This window comes from Ips typographus, linkage group LG8 (assembly GCF_016097725.1).
Source record: "Ips typographus isolate SLU linkage group LG8, UJ_Ityp_2.0, whole genome shotgun sequence".
Taxonomy (NCBI): Eukaryota; Metazoa; Arthropoda; class Insecta; order Coleoptera; family Curculionidae; genus Ips; species Ips typographus.
In genome coordinates this window covers 968,183-979,088 of record NC_138429.1, presented here as the reverse complement: position 1 = coordinate 979,088, position 10,906 = coordinate 968,183, and the positions used below count along the sequence as shown (strand labels likewise).

At 36.9% G+C, this 10,906-nt stretch overlaps 2 protein-coding genes across 2 annotated transcripts; one reads left to right on the top strand and one right to left on the bottom strand.

Annotated features, from left to right (window-relative positions):
- The first annotated feature begins 14 nt into the window (after window positions 1–14).
- Window positions 15–4,783, top strand: LOC145733227 (uncharacterized). The gene is made up of 16 exons (XM_081985958.1): window positions 15–234; window positions 285–335; window positions 391–546; window positions 602–673; window positions 729–784; window positions 1,322–1,471; window positions 1,521–1,575; window positions 1,630–1,757; window positions 1,812–1,858; window positions 1,915–2,116; window positions 2,175–2,323; window positions 2,897–3,026; window positions 3,094–3,155; window positions 3,208–3,374; window positions 3,430–3,572; window positions 4,395–4,783. The coding sequence occupies exons 1-16, from the start codon at window positions 171–173 to the stop codon at window positions 4,443–4,445; spliced, it is 1,683 nt and encodes a 560-aa protein (XP_081842084.1). The 5' UTR covers window positions 15–170; the 3' UTR covers window positions 4,446–4,783.
- Window positions 4,436–10,817, bottom strand: iav (transient receptor potential cation channel subfamily V iav). The gene is made up of 20 exons (XM_081985907.1): window positions 10,521–10,817; window positions 10,157–10,311; window positions 9,882–10,104; window positions 9,735–9,830; window positions 9,469–9,686; window positions 9,236–9,335; window positions 8,990–9,178; window positions 8,614–8,797; window positions 8,455–8,560; window positions 8,250–8,401; window positions 7,936–8,152; window positions 7,573–7,800; window positions 7,401–7,523; window positions 7,234–7,346; window positions 6,025–6,248; window positions 5,879–5,973; window positions 5,516–5,783; window positions 5,288–5,464; window positions 5,028–5,238; window positions 4,436–4,981 (listed from the first exon to the last, which is right to left on the bottom strand). The coding sequence occupies exons 1-20, from the start codon at window positions 10,657–10,659 to the stop codon at window positions 4,819–4,821; spliced, it is 3,381 nt and encodes a 1,126-aa protein (XP_081842033.1). The 5' UTR covers window positions 10,660–10,817; the 3' UTR covers window positions 4,436–4,818.
- Window positions 10,818–10,906: the final 89 nt, after the last annotated feature.

Genomic DNA, 10,906 nt, shown 5'->3' with positions numbered 1-10,906 from the left:
TTGTTTCTGTTTGTTTATAATATTTTGTTGATTTGAAAATTCCAGTTTTTAACGTGTTTTTTTTTTATTGTGTCAGTGTAGTATTTCTAGTATATTTTCAAAGAATTTACTTCTTGTTTAGTTCTGTAATCCAATCTTATTTTAAACTACTTTTTGCAGTGCCAATCAACATGGAGAAAAACCTCTTTGACAATGGACTTTTTAGCTTTAAGGCCAATTTTATGGACTTTCCTGGTAAGTTAACACACACTTGCATGAATCAGTTTAAAAATTAAATATTTTAGCAGGCGGGAGTCCCACTTTTAACACTGTTGATTTACCTAGACCATCTTTAGGTAAAACATGTTTTCAACAAATTTAGGCTTGCACTTTAACTGTATCCAATTTCAGGGTTTCCATCAATAAATTCACTGACCTGTGATAACTTGGACATGCTTGATTCATCCTTTGCCATTTTAGATTTAAGTGCTTTAGACTTTGGAAGGGATTCTATTGCAATATATGATATCAAGTCAGCACGCAATAAACCTGAAAATCAATCAAAAGGTAGTTAATTTTTTTATTGTTTGTAACTGTTAGTGTTTATTGGGCATTTTAATAGATTTTCAGAAGGAAATGTTTGAGATTTGTGATCCTAGTTTACATCAGCTTCCAATTTTATTTCCTAAGGAAGGTAAGTGATCAATCTGCTTTGTTTGATATTGTTATACAAATATACACTTTGGTAGACAAGTCTGTGGACACTACAAAAACCAAACAGGAGCCATCACTTCAAAATAACCTGGTAAGTGTGTTATTTCCCAGTCTTGTTTCTAGGTATTAGTAATAATATACAGGTGTGGTAAATCCAAAACCGACCATAGGAAAACCGTGTAATTGACAGAGAAACGTAGATAATTGCATGCGCGGGCCAAAGACAGAAAACGAAAAAAATATCAAGTAGGCCATATTTTCAGCGCGCTGTTGCCAAAATCCAGCACCAAAAGTTGGAAAGTTGTTGATTATTATTTTGGATATTTGAAATAGCTTTTTATCAAATGTCAAATTTTGTGTCTTCATGGCCTCCTATTTAAGATGGAGATCTAGATTTATAATGTTTTCCAGGGAATAATCCAAGAACAAAATTAATTTTGTCGACGGTGCTGGATTTTGGCAACAGCGCGCTGAAAATATGGCCTACTTGATATTTTTTTCGTTTTCTGTATTTGTCCCGCGCATGCAATTATCTACGTTTCTCTCTCAGTTACACGGTTTTCCTATGGTCGGTTTTGGATTTACCACACCTGTACAATACTAACTTAATAATAATAATATTATACAGGATGGTTCTTTTAAATTGACATCTAAGAGCAGTTCAGATATTTTCAATAAAGTTTTCATATCATATTCAACAAAGTCCAGTATTGAGGAATTGGAGAATGTTAAAAATAGCGTGCAATTTCAAGAAAGTTTCAACAATGTTGGCAATTTGGTAAGTTTAGGGATTTTTTAAATAATCTCTTCTCAAACTGGTTTTTTAGGGTGACTCACTGTTTGCACCCGTTGGGACCACCAACTTGTCACAAAACAGTCCAGGTAAGTTGTGGCAATTTGGGTTTTAACTTGTTTTTTGTGACCATGTTTTTGTAGGCAACAAGTCATTCGATAAAGAACGGTATTTATTGGATTTCGTGCCTCAGCCTGATTTTGATGAATTTAACTTGTCCAATGAACATCAAAAAACCTTTTTACTTGATAAAGATGCAAGTCCAAAACCTGTAATTATTACCAGTAATTTAGTTCTTATACATATTCAGTTTTTAAATTTTTAGGTTAATAAACCAGAGATTAAATACAGTGAAACGTCTGCTGATTCACGGTAGAGTAACCATTTGTCTGTGGTTTGTGCAGTTAGTGGTTTCATTGTCATTTTAGGGCCAATATTACACAAATATGCAAAGCGTGTCAATGTGACATTTTACAGGAAAATTTGAATGAACCTGAGGATGATGTTAAAAAATCCATTAAAGTATTATCAGAGGCTTTGAATCAAAAAGTAAACCTATCCAAGTTTGTACTGGAGAAAAGTCAAAAAATGTTAAAGGAACTGGATAACATACTAAATGGTAATAACGTGGTAAGTTTCTGGTAAGTCAATGGTTAAAACAGTGTAATTGTCCGACCAATTTGTGTAGAGTTCAAGTGGAAAAAAGTCAATAAACACTAATCTTGACAAAGAGCAAAAAAGTGCAACAAAGAGGAGCTCCAGTGTTGCCGCATTGTCCGAAAATAAAGAAATAGTAAAGCAGATCAAACCGACGGTATCAAAAAACAAACCTTTGCGGTAAGTATATTTTACTAATTGAAAATTAATGCTCTAAACAGAGATAAAGATAAATTTTCAGGCAGATCTTTCTGATGAAACGGTAACGTGACCATCTGTTGAGTGACATTTTAGTTTTAACTCCCTTTTTGTCTGGTGCATTGATTTGCAGTATTTCTCTCTTTTTATCTTGCGAGTCATCCCCACAGCATATGAAATACACGCGATTTACAAAAAATTCTTTTAATCGTAAAAATCGTCACGTGATCAACTGTTGAGTGACATTTGGCTCACTGACATTTTAGTTTTTACTCGCTTCTTGTCTGGAGCATTGATTTACACTATTTCTCTCTTTCTATCATGCGAGTCATCCCCAGCCTATGAAATACACGTGGTGTACAAAAAAATCCTTTAAATCGTAAAAATGGTCACGTGACTGACTGTCTTAGGTTTTTTTGACATAAGTTGTACTAATTTACATTATGTAGTTATTATACAAAATATTCGGAGTATAAACGGGAGTCACAAGTGAATGTTTTTCGAGGTTGCCACATTTATTAAGAATTTTGATGCTATTCTGTTATTCGTTTCCAGAGCCACTTTACCTGTAGAAAAAATGTCAAAAATTAAAGGATTCACTCAACCCCAATCAACGGAACACGTCACGCCCGACAAGAACGTTGACAGCCTCACTAAACTGAACAAAACAATCACGCCATCTCACGTAAGTTTATCGTAACACTTAGAATCAAGAATGATTGCCCACGAACATTTATTTACGCATATTTTAGGAGAACAAACGCTCATCAACGCCAACATCCACACCAATTAGTCGTCTGCCTAAAACTACCAAGTAAATTAACTCAATCTTTTAAATTGCCAGTAATAATCTTTTGGTGTTTTAGACCGTTATTTTACTCACCTCCCGCCAGAAAACAAGTACTGAAACCGTGCAACGGCAGCGAAAGAAAGAGTTGGGCATCGTCCTCCATTAAAACTGATGAACGTCCGTTATTACTGAAAAACCACTCGTTTGAAGGACGTACGAGTTTCGAGAGGACTAAAACTACCAGTGAGTTTACTTGCTAATTGAAGGGTTAGATTGATTTTATTGTCGTGATTTCTAGACGCTCCAAAATTGAAAACGGGTTTTTCAAACACTCCCAAAACATTCCCGGGCCTAACCAAAACCAGACAAAATCTGTTGGATTTGCCTTCTTATAGAAACGGTAATGAATCTGCCAAGTCGCTCAGTTCTGGAAACACAACCGTAAGTTTATTTTTTACTGTTTAAATATGTCAGTTATTTTCAACTTCACTTGTGCAGTACTTACCGCAAATTCTGTCCTTGTAGGGAACTGTCGCTTAAGTTTTTGGTATTCTCTGCATCTAATTTTGTTTATTTACTCTGTGAGCTTTTGTGTGTAAAAAGTACGGGTTTACAATGGTATACCTACTGTACAGGGTGGTCCTCCAAAACAGCATTCATGGGTTATAGAAAACCGTAATAATTATCAAGTTGAAAAGTGACAGGGTCTACCAAACTGCTTTTTCAAAACTAACAATGATTTGATGACCACTGAAACTCGCTGAAATTGCCAGAGGTCTCTAGAATCAGTTTGGGAATGCCAAAAGGCTTTAAAAGCCACTGAAAACCTTTCAGAGATTACCAAACCAACCCACTAAAATGCTAAACCTTCTAGGATCTCAAATACCACTGAAAACCTTCCAGAAGCCTCTAGTACTTCTAGGATTTTCTTAAAATTGCCACACATCTCTAGAAGTATTCTGGAAATGCCAGAGGCCAATAAAAACCACTGAAAACCTCCCAAAATTTTAGCAGAAGCTTCTTCTTTATTGAAACCTTCCAAGAATTATTGTTACAACATAACACAAAAACCGTGGCTACACAAATTCTTATTTGTACTTTTTCTATAATCGATCGATGCAGTTCCTGGATGATTATGGACCATCCTGTATATATAATTTGGGTCTGAAAGTGGATTGGATAGTTTCGTCATAAACGTTATTTAAAACTTGTATTCTCTCATCTTTTCCTTAAGGTGTTTATGGTTGTTTTAAATTGTTTCAGACCATTCAGTCCAGGAGAGCTTCTAAGGAAAACTTAAAACCTTTCTATTAAATTTATATATATAAGTGTGAATTTTAACACATAAATTTGATAATCAATAATAATTGAAGACCGTAATAGTAAGCGCACATGTGCAGTTGATCAAAAACCAATCACAAGCCTTAATATCTACCTGTGCTGTTATTTAGACACTTGTTTGCTTGTCCTCCAGGCACTTAATTGTTAACTGTGACAGTTGGTTGGATCGGGATAAAATGGCGGCTGGAGGACACATGTTTCTGTATTATATTGTATCATAACTTTTAAATTACTTGAAATATCAAAACTGTGATAGAATATCGTATTAATTCGTATGAACGAGTAGTAACATAAATTAATTCTCATCTCAAGTGTTTCACTTATTACTGGATAAACAGGAAAAAAGTTAAATACTGTTGTCCTGCTCCCAAGCCAAAATGGCGTTCATATTTGCAATATTTTTGGTACTCCACGGTTCCAGAGGGTCTGGAGAACTGCACCGATCCTCGTCCGGTTGTAAAGACGTCTCAGATTTGCAATTTCGCGGATCGGACGTGGTCGGTGACACTCTACGAATCTTCTTTCAGATAAAATTCCAGGAATTACCTCACTTACCGGTTATGTTTGGCGGTTTTTGATCGTTTTTTGGTTTTATTCGGATTGATTGCAGCTATTTCAACTCTTAAAACTTCCTCCGATTCTTCAAGAGTCGCCAACATGGTACGCTCCTCGGTTTTCATTGCCACATCAATATTTATCGGCCTGACATTAGTTGAATTCGATTTTAAATCCTCCTTAACGCTTCTCATCCTTTCTTCTGCATAGTCTGCAAGAAAAGCATTAATTTGACTTTTAAGGAGGGAAAGCAAACTTACCTAAATGTTTTATAGCTTGAACAGCAGGGACTTCTTCGGCTATTGATACTTCCACAGAACTAGAATCGCTGCTTAGTATAAGTTTGCATTTGTCAAGCTTTCTCTTCTTTTTGGCGGAATTTCGCTTATGAGCCGACTTGACTCGTTTAATCCTCGATATTTTTCCCAATATAACCTCTAAAAACCTTAAACTTAATTTTTGTTTGACTGGAACCTGCTGAATCCCACCTCCGAAACCGTCACTGTCACTGCACTCCAAGGCGGAATACTTCTTTTTCACTTTCTGTTCGATTTTTTTTACGAAACCGTCGGTGCCTGCAAATATTCCGGCCAGATTTTTAACCGAAGTGGGCGCTTTGTTCTGTTGCGGCATTATCATCTCGGCCAACGACAAATTGGCCGCTTGCACTGCCAATGACGTCAATTTTTCCGGATTCACGTTACTGGCAGACTCTAAAACCAGTTCCCTTAAAGGATCCATAGCGGATGATACTTGCTGAAAGCGATTTTCAGTTAAAAGTTGTGTGTGTCACGTGACAGCTGTCATAACTGTCAACACGCAGCAATAATCCCTCAAGGAATTATCCTTACCTGCGCAACTAAAGTTTGCGAAACACCAAAAGTGCGTGTGTCCTTCGCACTTTGCGAGGCTGTTAATTGACTTAAAGTCCCCAACATGGAGGCATCTAAACAATTCGAGTGTTAATTTCTACAACAGATGGCACTGAAAGCGTCACCTGGTGAACCGCTTGTCACTTGCGGATTTGTGATTGGTTCGCTTAAATTTTGATTTGAAACCTGGTTACTATTGGTTGTTGGGGGTTTTGCTAAATTCAACCCTTGAGCGTTAATGTCCACTTCGTGGGTAAACGACATGACGTCCAGGGCGGCCGTTAAGGCGTTGCCAAATCCGTTGGTTAAGTCTGGACCTTGCGGATTGGTTAAAGGATCCTTTTTTGCGCTGTAAGGACCAGTACTTTCACTTTAGAATAATTTAGATACTAGATACAACAAAGATAAAATCTCTAAAAGCTCTAATGATCGTCCGAATTATCGTGTTTGACAAGTACTGTCAAATAATGACATTTTTTAAAACGGCCCATTAACTCAAAGCCAATAACTAAAGTAAAAATAGTTTTTATTGAATTATTTTGTTATTTAGGAAGCAAATCATAAGTTATTATACATCACTAAAATCAGAATGAAACGTACTATTTGGTGGGCTAAAAATCCAATATGGCGCCCATAAGAAAAAAGAAAGTTGATGATGACTGACAGAAAACGAAACGTCGTGTGGCAAATTTGAATCCATCATCGAATAGCTAGGAAAAAGTGGCAATGAAAAGATGCTTTTAGTTTTGGGATATCTCTTCAAATAAGGTTAGAAATAAATAAAAACAAAAAATCAAATTTTCAGTTTTTTTCGGATATCTTCGGAAGTACTCGGAAAATCAAAATTTTTAAAACGGCATTTGGTTGAGCTTTAAATTGCGCAACTTTGCCCCAATTTAAACTTTCTCGTATCTCTTATGGTTTCTGAGATCCCAATGGTGAGGGTCGAATTTGAATTATCCTGTATACAACCGACCATAGGAAAACCGTGTAACTGACAGAGAAACGTAGATAATTGCATGCGTGGGACAAAGACAGTAAACGAAAAAAATATCAAGTAGGCTATATTTTCAGCGCGCTGTTGCCAAACGCCAAGTTATTTTGTCGACGGTATTTGAGTGATACTTGGCGTTTGGCAACAGCGCGCTGAAAATATGGCCTACTTGATATTTTTTTTGTTTACTGTCTTTGTCTCGCGCATGCAATTATCTACGTTTCTCTGTCCGCTACGCGGTTTTCCTATGGTCGGTTTTGGATTAAGCACACCTGTATAGAAATGTCAGTTACACATGGTTTTCTTTTGACCAGACTTTACTGCATTTTAATCAACATACCCTTTTACTTTCACCGGTGTATTAATCGATTCCCTTCCCCACATCAAGCATCGCATTTCTTCTCCTGTCAGTCCCTTCTTTTTCAGTGCATTTATAGTGACTTTTCCCACTCGCTATTAAAAAGCAAAAATTACAAATACAAATAATATTTAAGCTGTTTCAAGTACCTTCCAGTTAGAAACAGCGCCCTTTCTCTGTTTGGCTCTCGTTTTGTTTTTCGACTTTATCACCATCACTCCTCGTTGTTCTGTCGCCGGATCTTCGGCAGGACCCAGAGAAATACTGTACTCCTATAAAAATTATAAACCAAAAAGTTTGCACAATTATTACAGAAATTACTTGTAAATAATTGTGAGCCTCCTTTTGCGGTATGGCCCTTTCTAGGCTAATAACAATTTTTGCCCACTGTTTCACCCATTCTTTTTCGCTCTGTTCGGTCACGTGGGCGTACGTGTTGCCCATCATGGCGATCAACATGTTGAGCAGCAGAATGGGCACGAATACCATGAACAAACCAAACACTGACTTGGCAACACCTGGATATGTGGTCAATGCCAGTTCGGAATACTAAAAATGTATTTACAGTGACGTCACAAAAAGTGCCGAAAACGCCTATTTAGATTAAGCTGAATCAAATGACGTAAATAATATACAGGGTGTCTCATTTTTGATAAACCGTCCATGACATAAAAGTGGTCTTACATCATAATTGCCCATTGTAATTTGAAACAGCGCCATCCACGTGGAACTGTAGCTGTGATAAAGCGTTCCATTAACGTTGGGATTTCCTTTGTACAGAAAGAAAAACGACTGGGAAAATCCAAACAAGAAAATCGTGTAAATAATGCCAAACGTGAGCATATCACCGGTGATCATACTGTAGATCATAGTGACGAACGGGCCGGTTAGACGAACGGCACTGAAATAAACAAAAATTTACTGTTTGAACGTTACAATGTAAATAAGGAAAGTTGTAGGAAATATCATCCTTTACAAGATTGTTTTAAGGGACTTACCCGGCAAAAAACATTAACAAAAACCAAGATCCAGGAACTGCAAAAATTAGTATAGTTTCTTCGAGATTACGGTCACCATTCAACCGACAAGGAATACACGCCAAAATCATTAAATTGGATAGAAGAAAAATGAATTTTGGCGGTGAGTTTGTCTAAAAAAATTCACGCTTTTATCACTTGTACTGTCCGGAATTTTCTCACTAACCTGCTGTTTTAAAAACGACATGAAACCCTGATTTCTGATTTCGTTTCCCTGTTGAATCACCACGTAGCTGAGCACGTTGAGCAAAGAACCAATTTCGGCCGAAAATCTATAGAAATTTTCAGTGTGAGTTTGCTGGAAAATTTTACCCTCAAACACCACCTGGCAATGACAATCGGATCGTCCGACCATTCTAACAAAGGCTCGTCAGGATCGTCGGGCCTTAAATAAATGGCCAAAGACATGAAAGCTAAATGAACTATCAAGATAATCAGTCGTTTTAAAAACTGATTTCTGGCAAAAGCCTTCCATTTTTCCTCCAACAACCGCTGGATTATACCGCCATCTAACCAAGAAAAATTGAATAGAACGCAAAAAAGTTTTAAATACCAAGTGTAACATTTTCAACCAATTAGCTGCCAGGAGCCATTTCTGTGTTGCCAGTTTGTTTTACCTTTTCAATGTTAAAAAAATCAGAAACGATAACTCTATTTTCATAAAGTGTTTACAGGGTGAGTTTATTATGAGAAAATATTACCAAGCATATCCAAATGTTCTTCTTTAGTGCCGTTTAGTATAATAAACAGGGCGGAATTCCAGTTGGTCCTGCCGTCCGGCAAAAGGGTGTCCAACGCGTTTAAAGTGTATGCGGAACAGGTTATGTTACTGTACCGCCAAAATTCTTTGCAAGACAACTCCAACATTTCCCTAAACACTTCGGCTCGTCCTAATAAATAATCAACAATTATTTACTTAGTTATTTAGTTTTTTTTTTAATATTCACCCAATTTACAGGCCAATGTTAAGGGAGTTAAACCCGATTTATTTAATATTCCATTGCTGGCAGGTAGTTTAGGATGTCTTAATGCGTATCCAAACATATCCTACAGAAAATTCATATGCTGTGTTTGCACAAAAAATACACTGGTTTGCTTGTCCTCCAAGAGATTAATTAGTGACTAGTCAAAATGGCGGCAGAAGGACAAACATTATTTGACAGATTGTTATAAAACTTACCAATTTATCACAAACGACCACCATATGCAGTATCATATTGCCGAAATTGTCCTGCAGGTCCGGATTGGCGCCGCAATCCAATAACAAATTGTAGACGCTTTCATTGGCGCAACAAGCGGCCCAAGCCAGGGGATACTCTCCCAAATAAGCCAATCCCTCGTAGTCGGTGTGTTTGGCTGGGCGGGGCCTCTGTTGGTCACGTGGCAAGAAAAAACTACCTTTTTTTTAAACAAAAAGTAGTATTTTCCTTTTTTTTCAACACTTACCAATTGCTCTTTGATTGACATTAGCTCCAGCTTCCACCAAGTCCTGCACCAGTTCGTTGTTACTGTAAGCAATCGCCAAATGCAGGGCAGTGGCGCCTACGCTTTTTTCAATGCAAAATATGATTTCATTAAGACTAGAAAACTAACCTAAATACTCTTCGCCTTCGACCACATCCAAGGCCAATTTAGGGAAACACTTAATCAATGTTCTGGCCAATCTGGTGTGTATTTTAGTATCGCAAATTATTAATACATGAAGCAATGTCTCTCCTAATGATCCTCGATACTGCATCTGCCAACATGCTTCGTGATCCGTCCATTTGGCTAAAGGATCGTATCTGCTTAATGACGCTTCGATAGGAAGAATTACCTGATAAATAACAGTCAGAGAGTTTTATAAGCGTTTTCTTCAGTTAACTGACTTGTTCGTGATCTCTAAACTTCCATCTGAGATATTCAGATCGATTAATTATTTGTCCTTTACCGTCGTGGTACATTAACTGTCCAAACTGGCTTCGTATTAATTTTTCACACTCAGTCACTCCACCATAATTGTAAACTTCGATCAATTCACCCCCTGAATATTCAATAATAAAGTCTACTTTATACAGATCTTGAAAATGTGTTTGTCCTACAACCGCCATTTTTTTGGCGTTTATCACGAACGAGTTGTTTGGAGGGTAAAATGGCGGCTGGAGGACAAACATTAGTAGTAAAATCTGCAAATTTTTGACAATTCACCAATACAAGTACAATAAGACATCCTGTGTAACTAACTTAACTAACCTTTTTTATAATTGACCAGCCTGTATAAAAGACACTGATCCTGATTGGAACTTTGGCTAATTACTCGATCTAAGATGGAGCCGCCCGAATAAAGCTGTTTTTTACTTTTACAGCACGGTTTACATTGACACCCGCCCATCGAGGGTTAAATTAACGCTTTATAAAAAGTTTACTAAATAAAAATGTATTTAATTCTTATGTAGATATTATTAACACTGTTAAGGAACTCACAAAACTAAATGGGTGTTTAGAATCAATATAACCAAAGAGGGTCATATGGTAAAAATTGTGTCAAGGATAGTAAAACACCCCTTAAAAATGGATGGTACAGAGTGGCACTAGATTTAGGTCACAATAGACTTGTGTGTATGCAATATTTTAGAACT